This window comes from Amblyomma americanum, chromosome 7 (assembly GCF_052857255.1).
Source record: "Amblyomma americanum isolate KBUSLIRL-KWMA chromosome 7, ASM5285725v1, whole genome shotgun sequence".
Classification (NCBI taxonomy): domain Eukaryota; kingdom Metazoa; phylum Arthropoda; class Arachnida; order Ixodida; family Ixodidae; genus Amblyomma; species Amblyomma americanum.
Window position 1 is genome coordinate 78,018,935 of NC_135503.1, and position 17,833 is coordinate 78,036,767.

At 44.4% G+C, this 17,833-nt stretch overlaps 1 protein-coding gene across 1 annotated transcript in view; it reads left to right on the top strand.

Annotated features, from left to right (window-relative positions):
• LOC144097830 (uncharacterized) overlaps positions 1-8,814 on the top strand; it is a 25,621-nt gene extending 16,807 nt beyond the window's left edge. The window contains exons 2-5 of the mRNA XM_077630454.1: positions 2,098-2,252; positions 3,572-3,645; positions 4,251-4,322; positions 8,663-8,814. Coding sequence (XP_077486580.1) covers positions 2,128-2,252; positions 3,572-3,645; positions 4,251-4,322; positions 8,663-8,814 — 423 coding nt within the window. The 5' untranslated portion in view covers positions 2,098-2,127. The remainder of the gene's footprint in view (positions 1-2,097; positions 2,253-3,571; positions 3,646-4,250; positions 4,323-8,662) is intronic.
• The last annotated feature ends 9,019 nt before the right edge of the window (positions 8,815-17,833 follow it).

The window sequence follows — 17,833 nt, forward strand, 5'->3', positions numbered from 1 at the left end:
AAAATTTTTCTGGGTTCCGCATAAGCTCGGCGTTCAGCATCCACTAAGTGAGGCGGCAGATCGCTACCAAATCGTTGTTATATTTTTTTGTTGACACTTGAGAATAGTAAAAGTCTCGCGGTGATTTGAAAATGTGTGCTGCCATTTTTCCCTACTCCTCAATTCTGGTGACTGGAGAGGGTTTTCTGCCTTATTTCCTGCCAGGTTGCTACAGATGACTGAGACAAAAAAAATAATGTGTATGTACGCGGAATATGTGAGCAAAAAAATGTGATTTCAGATTGCGGAGTGGCCTAAGAATGGGGGTTGCCTATGCATGAACACCGGGTTTACAAACATGTGGGTGCTGTACCTCACCGGAGGCTAACCAAAGGTTATAGAAGGATATCGTCTGCACCGAGGCTGTGTGGTTCGCTTATCATGCCGTTTGAGAACTGTCTTGAGTGTTCAGCCGTCTAAGCTGTAGTGCTTCGCGACCAAATGTGGAGCAGGCGGCAGAGAGTCGGGCTTCATGAGAAGATTTCGTGATTCAGAGAAACACGCAGTGGATAGAACACCTTTTGGAGGCATGCGTGGCTTCGAAACACACAACTATCCCGGCGTTTTAAAACATATCTGCTTCGAAATGGCGCTTCATACCTTTAAGTGCTCTTCTTAAAAGTACTCTCCGGGTGTTAACGAACAGACGATTTCATAGATGCACCGTCGAATGAGAAAATTATTCTGGAAAGTTTTGTTCACAACTGTATCCTTTGGCGGCGCTCACTTCCGGTACCCCACCCCGTGGGTAGCTCCTGCACTAACATATTGCGTCTTTTAAAAAATTTCTTCCGGTCTGAAATTTCACACTTGTATGCGCTGTTTTGTGATGTGCTGGGCTTTAGCTCACAAAGGCGTAATCTTATAGCTGCAATGCGAAATAAGTAAACTACTTTTCAAACTTTTGTTTGGATGCATTCTTGCGGACCCTCAGATGTTACCCCGGATGGATGGATGGATGGATGGATGGAAGGTAGGAGCATCCCCTTTGAAACGGGGCAGTGGTTGTTGCCACTATGCTCAGTTTTTTTCCTTTATTTTTCTTTACTCTGCTGGAAGTTGTTAATACAATTCGCCATTTCCTTTAAATGGCGAAATGTATTAACCCCTACCGGAGACAGCAGCGCCGCCGCACCTTGCTTACGGCGCAGATCGGGGTTGGTCTATACCAGGTGTTTCAGGGAAAACTTCAAGTAATTTTCAAAAATATTATTTATGGGTTAAAAATATGTCTTTTGTGGTACAGTATTACCAGTGCTGGCGGACACATGAAAACAGGTGAATTGCGTTTAGTAAGCTGGTTAAATAAGTACAGATAATTATCTTTTTATTATCACAGCTAAGGAACTGGTTGAAAATAGAGATTTGTAGCCGGTCGTTAGTAATAGTCACATGAGTTTTTTAGAACTAATAAAACGCTATTAGTCTCGGCGCTGTGGCTCGACAAAATATGGCCACATCGTGTCAAAATACATGCGCTTTCGAAAAGCATGGCGGCAAAGTAAGCTTTCCAGTGCACGTAACTAGAAAAAAATCCAAATTTGTCGATCCACAGTGCCAAGGGTAAACGCGTTTTCGAAAGTATAAAAATTTTTATGGCTATTACTAAACACCGGCTAGAAATCTTTAATTGTAACTAATAATAATAATAATAATAATAATAATAATAATAATAATAATAATAATAATAATAATAATAATAATAATAATAATAATAATAATAATAATAATCAAGAGGCGCATAACTCTGCTCGTTAAAAAGTCAATTATTAAAAATTAGTTAATCTGCTAACTACTTAACACGATTCACCGGTTTTCTGCTGTCCGCCAACACTTGTAATACTATGCGGAAAAAGCCATATTTTTTGTCTCAACAAACATATTTTTGAGAACTACTTAATGTTCCCTGAAACACCTGGTACATCATCCAACTGCGTCAATACAGGGAAAATGTGCGGGACTATACTCGCCGCGCTTAGCGTCTTTTGCAGCGCGACCTTCGTGGCCTATGGCGCTAGATGTCGTTCGTAATCCCTACCGATACAATGCTCGCCGCAGTGCGTGTCCCCTGGCACCACCTGGTACGTGATGTACCGCAACATGGAGCAGGGAGGATTCGGACCCGACGACGACTGTCTCAGGGACACCCAGATAGGCGAGGAGGTCGACGGGAAAGCCCGCTTGCGCTTCCGCTACGGTGCCGGACAGGAATGGTGGGTGGCTCCCTCTGCAGTGTGCACCAAGCAGCTTTCCTCTCTCTTTGAACCTCGTCCGTTCCTCGCCTGTGTCGTCAAATCATCGTCATACCAAGGGCACATTGCACTGCACGCCTGTATTTTAGTTTTTCAAACAAACAAGCAAACAAAAACAAGCAAACGAAAACACATCAGTTCTCCACCTCAGGTGGCTCTGGAAGTCGGAGCTGTTTCATGAAAAGGGTAACAAATGGGGTGCTCTTCTCAGCATCCTGAGTTGGTTACTTTGTTTGAATTTATTTATTTATTTGTTTATTTATTTGAAAATACCTGCAGAGACGCGAGGGCATTTTTAGAGTGGGGAATATACGTAGTGCATGCGTAAGGTAAGTGCAAGAATAAAAAAAAAATCACATAACAAAAGTAATAAAACAAGTGAAGAGAAACAAGACAAAACAAGTACAAAATTATCGACCGCAGCAACCGTTACACATTCAATAACAAGGCTCAAAATAAGCTTCGCGCCCCATCGGCTGATTAACTCAAACGTTCTCGCGCCTTACAGTGAGATTATTTGCAGTCTTGGTGGGAATACGCATTCTGCCATGTATGTATTTAGCAGGATACCCGTCATAAGACTCTGTTGAATGTTTCGGTGCGTGCATTATCCCTGACTGCACCCACTGCAGGGCGAATTCCTCTCTCATGTCTCTCCAATTAACCCTGCCCTTTGTCAGCTGCACCCACCCTTTGCCTGCAAACTTCTTAATCTCATCCACCCACCAAACCTTCTGCCGCACCCTGCTACGCTTCCCTTCTCTTGGAATCCACTCCGTTACCCTTAAGGACCAGCGGTTATCTCGCCTTCGCATTACATGCCCTGTCAAGCCCATTTCTTCCTATTGATTTCGACTAGGATGTCATTTACCCGCGTTTGTTCCCTCACCCACTCTGCCCGCTTCCGGCCTCTTAACTTTACACCTATCAATTTTATTTCCATTCCTAGCTGCGTAGTCCTTAACTTAAGCTCAATCCTTTTTGTTAGCCTCCACATTTCTGCCCCGTAGGTAAGTACCGGCAAGATACAGCTGTTGTACACTTTTCTCTTGGCGGATATTGGTCGTAAAGGTCATAGAGGAATTATTGCTGCGTTCACGGCTGCAAATTATTTTGTCCTACATTAATTGCAACGCTGTGACATTACTAATATATTTCAGTAATCAGAACCAGAAATCTTCCTTCGTTCTTTTGCGCATAATAAATTTGTTACATCTGTCTTTACGCTCACCTCAGTGTTTCATAGAAAAATCTGACACTGTATTTCCGATTCTTTTCAGGAATTCAACATTGAAATACAGGTCGTCTGAGGGACAAACAGGCAAGAACATTGTCGAGATTCTGCTCGATGGAGGTAAGTACCACGCGCAGAAGATATTTTGTGCTAGAAACAAAAATAAATTACGATTCGCATTGACAGGGATTAGGCCAGAACACAGGGAAGCTTTAGAAGGAAAATTTAGAACGCGTTTAAATATTACAACAGTACTCGATTTTATTGCAGCCATGCTAGTCTCCTTATTTTATTTTTTTGAAGCGACACTCAAGAATTTGAGGACATTAGCTTGGCTTACGATTTTTGTCTTCTCTTGGTGCCAGCCTGCACATTCTACAATAATACGACGTTCAGCGGAAGCCACCATCTTACAGTGCCCTATGTGGCCTGGTCTCAGGTTTCAGGAAAGATCGCTAACTTAGTGAGATCTAGATGTTATAAATGCCGACCATTAACTAAGAATGTTATCCTATTAAATGCAAGGCTTCTTGCAAAACTTTAACCTATTAGACTTTTTTCTATTCAAGACGCTGCACCATTCTATTCTGCTGCCTTTGAAGGCTCCAAGGTGGCATTTGCAGCTTTATTTCACGCAGAAACACAGCGCGCGAGCTTCTTAAAGCACCTGGATGATATTCTGAAAAAGTATTATTAATTACGCGTTCATCTCCTCTTCTACTCAGCCCCTAAGCCGGCGCTGTACGACCTGCTGTTTGTGGACTGCAAATACTGCAAGGTCTTGAAGAGTCAAACAGGTGAGTACCTTGCCTTGAAATGCAATGGCTCGGCATAACTACAAATGCCACTAGGAGCAGTTTTCCCAAAGCGCTAGACATTCCGGGCTGTACTAAGGCAAAATTACGACGTATTCCAATCTCTGTATTACATTTACTAATTTGTTTATTCGCAACTCCTGTAGCCCGACCAAGGTAGAATTGTAAGGACAGTATATTATTAAGTCCCATACACAACATGAGCTAACGATTCGCACAATGTAAAAAAATAAACGATGAATGGCAGGCACAGGAAAGACAAACAGGGGAAGTAACTGTGCATTAACATACATCAACAGACTGACTGTAAAACGAAAAAAACTAAAAGGAAAAAAAGACTGAAAATTGGGCAACAGCAACCGGACATCCATGCACGCCTCAATTCCGCAGGAAGTGCCCGGAACATTGTCTCGGATCGGCATTCAAGAGAGAAAAAAAGGAGATGCATAATTCCGCAAGGGCGCTTCCCACATAACTAAGTTGCCATAACATATGTAGATAACGGAGTTCTCTATAAAACAACTACTAGGGCTGCAGGATAGGCGCCAATTGTATGGATGGAATGCATGAAACGTATTTTCGAAGAATGAAACACCTCGCCGCGGTGGCTCAGTGGTTAGGGCGCTCGACTACTGATCCGGAGTTCCCGGGTTCGAACCCGACCGCGGCGGCTGCGTTTTTATGGAGGAAAAACGCTATGGCGCCCGTGTGCTGTGCGTTGGCAGTGCACGTTAAAGATCCGCAGGTGGTCGAAATTATTCCGGAGCCCTCCACTACGGCACCTATTCTTCCTTTCTTCTTCACTCCCTCCTTTACCCCTTCCCTTACGGCGCGGTTCAGGTGTCCAACGATATATGAGACAGATACTGCGCCATTTCCTTTCCCCAAACAACCAATTATTAATATTAAGAATGAAACAAGCAAGTACTGGCTGCTTTGCTTCAGCTGGAAACGTATAGTCGGCCATCTATGTTGTGGCACCAATGTTATGTAGGAAAGCGCCCTTGCTGAATTTTGCTTATATCCCAGTGTGTACTATGCCACCAGAATGACAAGAGCCAATTGGTCCACGCGAGCCGCAGAGGCCAGCCACTCCTGTCGATTGGTAGAGGGGCGGTCGAGGTACTGTGGGGAACGGATGGCCACGTTGGATCAAGGGCAGGGGCAATTAGGTCAGTAGGGCTCGGAGCGAAAACTGTATAGGAACAGCTGGGCTGGGAAGAAGAATGTGAAGCAGGGACCTACCCTAGAGGGTACCCGAGGGGGCCCGGATGGCCCCGAAATCGCACTCAACCACCTGTACCTCCTCCCCCCAACCCCGGGCTTCGCCGTATACAGCTGTCTCGGTCCCCTTCCGAAAAAAAAAATTCTGGCTGCGAGCCCGATCTGAAGGATTCAACAGCACAATCATGCAGAATTTTTCGTTCTTTGATGGTGTCTGGAAAGAAAGACCGCTTGAAAACGTCAGTGCGGCATATTATCCCGTGCATATTTCATTCATGGTCGCACATTTCGAATATAAAATGTGGTAGTGATTAAATATAAGGGTGAATAGCAGATTAATTGAAATAAATAGCATAAAGACATAAAGAAATCCTAACCTAATTCGTAGTCCGTCCTTATCTAGAGAGTCCCACCTCAGTTCCTGACTTACAAACTTGCTTCGAACACTGAAACAATAGTTGTTGCTCGCAAACCGCACTGCAGGATTCTAAACACGCTGCAGCATTGTAAATTGAATCCTGACTCGAGGATCCTAAACTGCACCGGCGTACTCCGTAATTGGTCTGGTCTTTGTGAAATATAAAAGTTCTTTAACTTTCTGAAGAGCATCCCTGAAACTGCGTTTTATAAACATTAGCACTGTTGAAGCCTTTGTTGACAAATATTCGACCTGCTCCATCGAGGTGAGGTTAGCCCAGAAAAAAAATGGCTGGCAGTTTAGCATTGTTTACCATGAAATATCGGACGAAAGAACATATATTTGCAGGGACCCCACCGCCACATGCCTCAAAGCGCGATTGAGGTGTCCACAGACCCAGGGAACCTGTTATGCGCGTCTTCAGCTTTTTCATCGTCAATGCCAATTTACCCAATGTACGCCGATGGCTGTGCTTCAGTGCCGCGTTTCTGCAGCAGTGTTGTCAACACCAACGCGTATTGCCGTGCTTCTGCCACAGCATTGTGCGCGCCAACGCATGCATATCTCTCTCGTCACTACCGCCACATAGCTCTAAGCGCGATTATTAGTATAATAGTACAATTTGTTGACAAAGATGACGATGTGCAATGCGCAGAGCAAGGGTATGTTGCAGTTTAACATGATTCGTGATCGACTGCGGTGGTAGCATAGCGCTCTCGTGCAGTGGCCAGCGAAGCTGATTTGTTCGCGCCGCCTTATTTATTTATTTCACTTGGCACACAAGCATAGCGAGATCTTGCTCAGGGCTCACCCATCGGAATAGTGCTTTCGCATTAATAAACACCAATATATATATATATATATATATATATATATATATATATATATATATATATATATATATATATATATATATATATATATATATATATATATATATATATATATATATATATGTATGTATGTATGTATGTATGTATGTATGTATGTATATACATAACTTGTCATTTTAGATAGAGGCTGGTTGCTTAAAAGGTACTTAGACGCAGCTGGGGTACGCCTTCACTTAAGGGGAATGTAGTAGGATTTTGCAGCATTCAAATCTATGTTCCATTTTACGCCTTGAGTACGGACAATTTGTGCAGATCATATATGTCACATGGGGTTCTTATCGAACAGTATAAAACACTGTCTTCTGTCTACAGTCACAACTGGTAACTAATATTTCCCACTATGTCACCGACATGTATTAAGGACATAAAGGACGCCAACACAGGCCCCTGCAGGACGCCAGAAGTGACTGTTGTAATGTCTGAAAAGCAGCCATTAAGAAAGACTCGTTGCTTGCCCCCTTAAAGATTACTTTTTATGCATTGAAACATTTCGTTTCCAATTGAAAGAAAACACAGCATGTCAGGTAACAGGGCGCGTGGAGCTGTTTGAAGGCCTTTTTGAAGTCTAAGAACACACAGTCCACCTGTTCACGGCTGTCGAAGGCAAGAAAAGGGTCATAAGGGAATTCAGCCAGCTGTGTTGTGCATGCGCGGGTGGCACTAAAACCCGTTTGGGAATCGCTGAATAATTTGTTTCATTCGATTTGTTTTATAAACGCACCGTAACAGATGTGTTTCATTATTCTACAACAGCTACAAGCAAGGGAAATAGGCCTCTAGTTTGCGACACTATTTCTTGAACTACCATTCGGACGCGAGACAACGGCAGCCATTTTTCACTAGTCACTCAAAAAGTCAGTTTTAAGTGATTTATTAAACAAAATAACTAAATAATGAGCAGCCATCAGACCAAGCCCGCAGGACATACGAAAGCAGGACATCAGGCCTGCCAGCAGAACGAGGTTTAATATCCTGATGCGGCTTTACAATACCGTTGCGTGTAATAGTCAGGTCAGACATAACAATACTTAGTGTCTTTGCCACTGTGGAGGGGTCTACCTGAGTAGGTCGAGTGAAACCCGAATGGAAGTAAGTGTTATGTGAACAGGCCTCCTAGTAGTACTCACCCACCATATCACCGTTACAATGCACTAAGTTCGGGAGGCCTGCACGTTCTCTTCCTTGAGATTTCAAGAATTTTCACATTTCCATATAATTTTTCCGCAGCTCAGCTCCAAAGCATTAAAATAGTTGCGCTTGGCTATCGTATTCTTAATTTTTATTTTTTTACCAAGGCGCTCTTAGGAGCCATACACTGTTCCAGCCTTGGTTCTTTTGTGTCTATGAGGAGTCGTTGTCTTTTGTTGATAAGTAATCGACTCTCTTGGGCAACTCATGGCTTCTGAGCCCGTCTTTCGCAAGAAATGAATTTTCTAGGGATGCGATGATGAATTTATTATTAAAGTGCAATCTTAAACATATTCCATAACCCACTGCAATCTACAAATTGGATGAACGCAGAAAATTCCGGTAACAAGTATTCATGTTTAGTTCACATGGAAATGTAGTCACCCTTATCATAAGGTAAACTCTTCTGGAGCGTTCATGTCCTGTTTCAGAACTAATTAGCGCGAGCTGTCCAAATGCATATTCATGGTCACTTATTCCCGTGTGCTGTGTGCAAACTCATGGCGATAGCTGAGAATTAAAACACGTGTCCTGAAATTTTGCTGCGGAAGTCTTAAGCAGCTGCTTGGCGTAACATGATGCCTTACTGCTCTTTGCAGGACCAAAATGCATGCTCTCGGTGACCGAGGTCTCTCTCCGCCACGGCCTTCCCCAGCACTGCAAATTCCTGTACGGCCTTTTCTGCGGAGTGGAGCCCATCTACCAGGTCTCGGACGCGAGCTGCCTTGTACACGACATGAAGCGCGGATAGACAAATTACCAAGGAAGCTCTACCCAAGAAGTCCTCTTCCCCCATGTCTAAATAGAATAAAGTGTGGGCGGCGAGAAGCTGCCCTAATTTTGTCTTTCACGAAGTTTTATTGCAGGAATACATTTAAGGGCTGCATTTTCACTTTTCGTTGTCCGCACGTTTTCTCCGTCCGTCCGTCCAGGTCGCCCTCTAGGACCTGCATATGTGCACAAGCCTTGGTGTCGCGCCCGAAGAAAACAGATATGCGACGTTTTCAGAAGACGAAAGAGCTTCATGTATAATTTAAAAGATTACAACTTCCGGGTTCTGGACAAGAGAGTTCGCGCATGTTGGTTGGGCTCTGTATAAGGGGACCAATAGTTCCCCAGGCCTCAGCCCATTATCCATGTGCTACACGTCACATTACGTCGCCACGGAGGAGGGTCAAGAGGACCGCCCAGGTTCGAAGGGCAGCTTAATTTACGAGCCGCACAAGCGGCGGCTCTGCGGAAGTGGCATATCCGAGCTGCTGGGAACAGGCTGCAGCACCGGTCGCGTTCTTTCCGCCGCTGGGAAAAAGGCGCCGGAGTCTCGGCTTGACTATGGCGCGAACAAAACAGAACAGGGCGAAGTGCTTTGTCGGCCATCGCCCAGTGCTCAGCTTCTCTTTCTGGTCGAGATCACGCAGACCGCCATAAACGAACGAAACGTAACTGGAGTGAATACGCTGTGCTAGAGGCTGTTTACTATAGCTTCGTGGAAAACACTTTAAACCAGACGCGACAGTGAAATTGCTGCTCGGCACAACAGCACCCCCGTCGCCAGTCAATGCATCAGGAGGTTGAGCTGTTCGGCGCTGCTCGGCTGACTCGAAGCCTTGGGAGAATGCTCGCTCCAGCTTTTAGTCGAAGTTCTCGTGCTCTCTATTGGTGTCTTCCCTTCCGGACTCAGCGACGCCTCGATCTGTGTAAATATGGCGCACCCGCAAGATCGCCGTTACCAAACACACCAAGCGCTGAAAACAACCCATGAAAACCACCCGACTCGCCAGATCTTCAGGAGATATTTGTTCTATTAATCTAATAATTCTATTCATTAATGAACTACAAAACGAACCAGAGGGCTTCTGAAGTGCTACAAGCCCATAGAAAACTTCCCACAAAAGCGTCCTTACAATGAGACCACATCCGATATATGCAACGCAGCTGATTGAAAGTATAAAATAAATCAAGAGACATGTCAGGCAAGGCAGGGGAGAGTGCACTCTAGCTGTTCCATGTTTCAAGCTAGCTTCCTTACGAGGCCTTGAAAGTTCCTAACACCTTCGGACAATTGTGTATGTATTCTTTTTAGCGCTACAGAACTAGCGGCAGGCATTAGAATGCTTCTTCGACTCTGTGGAGTATGCACCAGTCTGAAATCAGAAACGTTAATCGAATACAATCGATTCCTTTAGACAATGGCCTAATAAGGTAGCTAAACGGTTCAGTTTATATTAGAATGCTCGGATGATATCATCAGCAGTAGTGTGTAGCTTTCCGTTTTTCTGACACACTTTAAAGTTCTGCTGCTCAAGAACTATATTTCATCTAAATATTCTGTCGTTCCTTCATGACATGCTCTTCACCCCCCAGCCCTTCCAACATGATGTGCAGGTAATCAATATTGTTCTCCCATGTCCTGGAAAGGATCCTGGATTCTTACGTAATCAAGGTACGTGAGAGCCCATTTCTTCCGTCCGTGTAGAACGGGGTACCTTAGTAACGAAAAATAAACGGCGCTGGCCAAACAAAACATGAAATGACGTTTCATTTGTTTTTATTCTCGTAGGACGAAATGTTTTTTTCTGGGTTCGCCCTTCTTGCGTGTTTCTAGCAAACGGCTCACTGACATTTCGCTTTTCTTCTCGGTAGCACGTGTTGCCTTAGCCATTTGAGCGAGCGACTTCCAGCCATCAGACGCCAGATTCAACACCACGTGCCTACGTCCGGGCTATCGTCAGCCAGCGAAAGAGATTAATAATAATAATATTAATTGGTTTTTGGGGAACGGAAATGGCCCATTATCTGTCTCATATATCGTTGGACACCTGAACCACGCCGTAAGGGAAGGAATAAAGGAGGGAATGTATGAGGGAAGGAAGAGAGAAATGCCGTAGTGGAGGGCTCCGGAATAATTTCGACCACCTGGGGATCTTTAACGTGCACTGACATCGCACAGCACACGGGCGCCTTAGCGTTTTTCCTCCATAAAAACGCAGCCACCGCGGTCGGATTAGAACCCGGGAACTCCGGATCAGTAGCCGAGCGCCCTAACCACTGAGCCACCGCGGCGAGGTGGTGCAAGAGATTCCGCTTTGCTTTCAGCTCCCTCTCCCTCGCTGTCGCCTCTCTGAGCAGCCTCGGGTTTCGCTTTTGCATCCACTGGCGATGCTTGTGGTGGTGCGCAGTCCAGCTTCTCTGGCAGACCTCGTGCCCTGAGACGAGTTAACGCTGTGCCCACTATGTAGGGTGAGAAGGGCTCTCTCCTATCCCTCAATATCTGCTCGGACTTGTTGGAAGGCAGATATACGAAATGCTCTGGTTGGCTAGGTGAAGCCGCTGCCTCAGTTCAAAATTGCCGAAAGGGTCTTCGATGACTACCTTAGCCAGTTGCAGGCAGACAGTCTGCTTTTCTGCCGCTGGCCTAGATCTACGCACACTGTACGGTAAAGTGACCAGGAGAAACGCAGCGCTGATGAGCCACATCTATGGTAGGCACAGAATCTCTTTGAACTCAGCATTTCTTGCCTTTAATTAACAGGTGCTGCATGTACGGCTGCAAAAGGCGCAGGTTCTCGCCAGAGTCCTGAATACTCGCGAAAACGACTCTCTTTTCGCAGTTTCTAGCCAGGTGGCCTCGTTCCTTGCACTTGAAACAAATGTGCCTGCGTAGTCACTAGGTCATCTCACCCTCCGTTACTCTCTTCCGCAACTGCGAAGGTTCCCCTTCCAAGTTTTTGGTTGCAAGGAATCTGCTTCCTTCGGTTTTCCGCGAACCAAAGCCCAATCTATAGCTTTTTTGTTTCTGATTTCGAGCGTAAATTCCTGCGAGTGTAGTAATCCTCAGTCAGTTCGGGTGCTTTGACCAGATTTATTCCTGTTATTCTGTTCTGCACTCGGAGTCTAGTGTCATCCGAAATCCCTCAATAGCATTCCTCCGGCCCAATGCACTCGACCACTTTGTCGTGATCTTCGTATGCACCTGCGCAATTTAGCCACTCTTTTACGTTAGCTTTAATCTGATAACCAAATGCTTGTTCAATCTCTACACCCTTCCTCGCATATCGCAACCGCTGGTGAAACGCCTCAGTCGACAGACTGTTTTTCCGCTAGAGCACCGCTTTCACCCTCGTCGTGTAACTATACCTAAGAAATCTGGCACGAAAGTACAGCCAATAACTTTTGTCACCATTCGACCTTTTCGAAACCGACGTTTTCACATCTGCGTTCATTGGATGGTTGTCGACCGGACCTTACCATTGGCTGAAATTGGATCCAATATGCAGCCAATGGTGAGGTGCATCGCAGCGTTCTGTAATCAGCAGGCGACCGGAGCTGACCACTGGCTGTCATTGGCCGCGATATGCAGCCAATGGCGAAGGCCGGTCGCCAAGCATCCAACGGCCACGTCGACTGCCACAGATGCTTGAAAGCCGCGGGTAAATCTGAATAACCACTGACAAAAGACCGAATGGACGCGAAACGAACGGACAATGAACAGCTTATGAAATACGGCCCCTGTATGTTTGTAAAATAATGCTCGGATTAGTTCTTAGAGTGCTCACGTAGGTTCAGTCAGACATTTCAGTACTGATCCGGAGTTCCCCGGTTCGAACCCGACCGCGGCGGCTGCGTTTTTATGGAGGAAAAAAGCTAAGGCGCCCGTGTGCTGTGCGATGTCAGTGCACTTTAAAGATCTCCAGGTGGTCGAAATTATTCCGGAGCCCTCCACTACGGCACCTCTTCCTTCCTTTCTGCTTTCACTCCCTACTTTATCCCTTCCCTTACTGCGCGGTTCAGGTGTCCAGCGATATATGAGACAGATAGTGCGCCATTTCCTTTCCCCCAAAACCAATTATTATTATTATTATTATTATTATTATTATTATTATTATTATTATTATTATTATTATTATTATTATTATTATTATTATTATTATTATTATTATTATTATTATTATTATTATTATTATTATTATTACCGCCCCATTTCTCTTTGTGCAACCTCTAAGCTTTTTGAATTAGCTTTGCACAAATACTTTCCTTCCACCTCAAAAATGTAATCATTCATAATCAGCATGGTTTCATAAAAGGTCGTTCTACTACAACTAACCTTGTGACTTTTATGACGTATACATCAGCTGAAGTCCTTCAGCGGAGTCAGGTAGACGCTGTGTACTGTGATTTGAGCAAAGCTTTCGACGTTGTTACTCACTCATTACTTCTTCAAAAGCTTCTGCTGTTTGAGATCGACGTTTCAATTGAAGCCCTCCTACGCAACTATCTTCTTGATCGGTCCTGCTTTGTCAGTGTAAATGGACAGACCTCATTTGTTTACACTCCAACCAGCGGAGTTCCTCAGGGCTCGGTATTAGGCCCGCTTCTGTTCTCTGTTTTTATCAATGACGTTTCCTCCGTGGTCAAAAACTCCTCATTTCTCCTTTATGCGGACGATATAAAAATGTTCAAGGCAATACATACTCTTCACGATTGCTTGTCATTGCAATCGGACATATCCGCCTTCTCTGATTGGTGCTTGAAGAATGGGCTCACTCTCAATTCATCTAAAACCAAGGTTGCCTCATTTACGCGTAAAACGCACAGTCTTCTCTACTCTTATTCGGTGAATGGTAGGCCGCTGCCCAGGGTTGATGAAATTAATGACCTCGGCGTACTTTTCGACCGTAGCCTCAGCTTCTCCTCTCATACAAAACGCATTGCTCTACGGGCTATGCGTACACTCGGCTTCATCTGCAGGCTTTCGAGAGAGTTTCGAGCCCCACTTCCTTTCTTAAAGCTCTACCTCTCCATATGCTTGCCGATTTTGGAATATGCGTCTGTTGTTTGGAACGGCACTTGCCAGTCGAACTGTGAAAAAATCGACAGAGTTCAGCTAAAGTTTTTACGCATATTTCCACATCGGTTTTCTTGCAAAACTTCCAGCTCTCGTCCCAGACGGAGTAACTCACTGCAGCTTCCTTCTCTTAGCTGCCGTCGTCTGAGGGCAGATATAATTTTCTTGTATAAACTTCTTCATGGTCACATTCTATGCCCTCAGCTCCTAGCGCGTATCCTTTTGCGTGTACCGCGAAAGAGCCTGAGGGAATTCAGACCATTCCAAGTTTCTGCGCTCCTGCACTCCCTCTCCCCTCTGGACAGAATGCAAAAAATGTTTAATTCTCTTTGTCCTCACCTAGATATATTCGAAAATTCTCTCCCTTCCTTTATATTGGATGTCCGTGACGTTCCACTTTGAGCACTCTTTTTCTCATACATAACTTCCCCTTTCATGCATTTTGTCTTTACTACACTTGTGCGTTTCCACCGGTATTATATTGTTTTTTGTCTCCTTAATTGTTCATCACGTGTACTTTTTTTCATTAATATTATTTCTTTAATACTGTATACTCACGCCTGATTGTCTGTAACGCGTTCACTAATTACGTTTCTTATTGTGTATGATTGTATTTCTAGCTTGTATTTCAGAGGTTTCTTATTCGTTCTTATTAGTGTTGGCTTTATTCTTGTTTGTATTTTGCTATATGCTGTACTTGGCTGTTATCGGTCGTTCATTCTCTTTGTTTATTGTTTCATTAGTTATTTATATGTCTGTTGCCTGTTCTAGCTGTTTTCATTTACCGCTGTTCTCGCTGTTTTCTTGTTTTCGCTTTTTTGCTTCATGCTTGCTGTCGCGCCTAGTTTATGTGTGTTTTTTTTCTATCGCCTTGACTGCTGCATTACCTCCCCTGAGTGTCTTCCTTTGTAGTGAAATAAATTTACATTTTGTGCGTGTGAATGGTGTACCAGCACCAAGACCTATGGGTTGTTCCTGGGCACCGAAAAATAAAGATTGATTGATTGATTGATTATTATTATTATTATTATTATTATTATTATTATTATTATTATTATTATTATTATTATTATTATTATTATTATTATTATTATTATTATTATTATTATTATTATTATTATTATTATTATTATTATTATTATTATTATTATTATTATTATTATTATTATTATTAAGACATTTCACCTGCTGTGAGCCGCCGTGGTGGCTGAGTGGTTATGGCGCTCGGCTGTTGGCCCGAAAGACGCGGGTTCGATCCCGGCTGCGGCGGTCGAATTTTGATGGAGGCGAAATTCTAGAGGCCCGTGTACTGTGCGATGTCAGTGCACGTTAAAGAACTCCAGGTGGTCGAAATTTGCGGAGCCCTTTACTACTGTGTCTCTCATAGCCTGAGTCGCTTTGAGACATTAAACCCCCATAAACTAAACTATTTCAGCTGCTGTAACAGCAAGAATTTGTTCCTGCATGTTCACACATCCTCGTGTGGTCATCACTCTAACCTGTGTTATAGTGTGAACTGAAAGGGGTACAGCCGCACAATAATCCTTTCGCGTTCTTTCTAACTATTCGCAAGACATCAGTAAGCATAAACCGGCAGCTGGAATTCGCCTACGGCTGGTAAAATAATTTATAATTGTTTTTGTTCTCTCATGCTATTCACTTTCTGTTTCAACTGCCAGACTGTGGCTTTGACGCCAACTTATACTTTCTGATTCGTGAGGCATAAATTAAGACTTTAATAATCGCGGCTTATTTCCTCTTATTCCGGCGTAACAGCTCGCGTGAATTAAAATGAAGAATAAGCGAATAAATTGCCGTTTTTTGATGTCTCACTTCACTCAAAATCCGAGTTGACGTCATACCTTCCTTTCGGCTGTCAAAACTGACACAGCATGAAAGAAGAAATTAAACTGTTAAATTATTTACCCAGCACAGGCGAATGGTGATCCACGTATACGAATGTCTTACTCATCGTTCTAAAGACAAAAACACGCTTCCAAAAACTTGGTGTTTGTACTCTTTTACTGCTGTTATCGGCAGCTTTCAGGTTATCCATGTCACAACGGCTAGACGGTCTCGTGCCAAGAAGTGTTGTCACCTTGTGTGCGGGCCAATAGGATGTAGAGCCCTCCTGGCACCACTTAGAACCTGGTGTCAGGCAGCCCCGCCGTCGCTGAGGCAGCTCGGGTCCGAGATGGTGTACTTGGGTGATGCACCGCACAGTAGGTCGAACACGAAGTGGCAATACTGGGGCACGCCGTCTCGTAGGGACGCCGGGCGCACCCATAGGAAACAATCCGGCGCTGCCACGAAGAGCGAGCATCATTTTGTAAAGGTTAGAGCGGCATTGTATTTAGAAACTGGATGTTTGAAGGCGGAAAAGCTCTGGAGATCTAAAATGAGAACATCTTGGACGAACAGTGCCTCTTGCTTAGCTATATGAATTTGAAGCCAAACTTTCGAATCCGAGTCTTAAGTTGCAAAAATTATGTCGCTAACTTCAACTGCCCCGTTTCATTGCATTTGTCTGGCTTCGCCTTAGCGTACCTGCAAACATTACTTATCTTGTGGGCACCTGATGTTTAAAAATAATTATTCATTGTTTACAGCACCGCCAACAACTCATCGTTCTTATTGCCTCAGCTTCATTTGATACCAATGCTTGCCTGTTACATTTTGACTTCCCTTGATTTCTGTTTTGAGCGAGCCTCCAAACTGTAGACTAATGCGCTTATGATCACTTCCGTGGCGGTACTTCCCCTCTTCGTCTATTTCCATTATTGCGAACTTGGAATACATCCCCTGCGAGATTAAGCAGTAGTAGTCAATGGTCGTTTGCCTGTTAAGGGATTCCCACGTGATTTATCCCTCACACTTAGTTCCTCTATTTACAACAACTAGGTTGTGTCGCTCAGAGAAGTCTAGCATCAACTTCCCGTTACAAACTGTGTACCCATTCAGATCCTCAATGTGGCCATTCATGCCAACTAGCAGAATAATATCGGCACATTCTCCAAACTGCTTTATATCGTCATTTAGACACTTAACTAGATCCTTGTTCTCTTGCCTGCATTTGTCCCCTGTCCCTAAATAAACTACTCCTAGCTATGTCCTTTTACCGGCAATTGTACCCGATACCGAGACATGTTCTTAGCAGGTTGACTTAATTCTTTGCCAATTTGTTCCTTGATGTATCAGCATACCTCCTCCTCCTTCCTTCCTCTCCGTTGTTGTTCGGTTGCTCCCTTCCCAGACGTAGCCATCAATAAATGGTGAGTGCTCTAGATCCCTGAGATGTGTCTCGCATAGCGCGTATACACCTATTTCTTCGTTCTTTAACTGCTGTTCTATTGCTAACCACTTCGCCCTCTTTCTACCGCCTTGCATGTTTATGTACCTGATCCTGGTGTTAAATTTCTGTTTTGTAGTTTTCTTCCTGAACCTCCTAGCGACCATTTTGTTGGCGTATGCCTCCAATGTTACACTTTCTACTTTGCTTCTACATAGCCCTACGCCCTGATCCGCAGCGGACCCCTAAAAAAGCTACTGCCCGGCCTGCCAGGCGCCAGGCAATCTCGGCTCCTAGCCTGCCATTAAAGTGGATGCCATCGCGTGTAAAGCCTCCGCCGAAGCCTGCTCTATGCACTTCCCTGTTTATGTCTGCCACTTCAAGGCTTTTCTCCGAATTAACTTCCATATCTCCCGAGTAACAGCCACAACGTTCTTGGCAATTTCTCCGTTCCGTCCTTGCACTTCCGGCACTGTGCACACCACGATCTGGACTTGCTGTGCTATCGCCCATAAATCGTCAACTCCCTCCGCTAATCTTTCCACTACTTTTGCGGCTTCACCATTCAGGACGTGATTTAGCCCCGCCGCTACCATTACCAAAATGCGCTCTGCAACGTTCTTAGAAAGTTCGCTT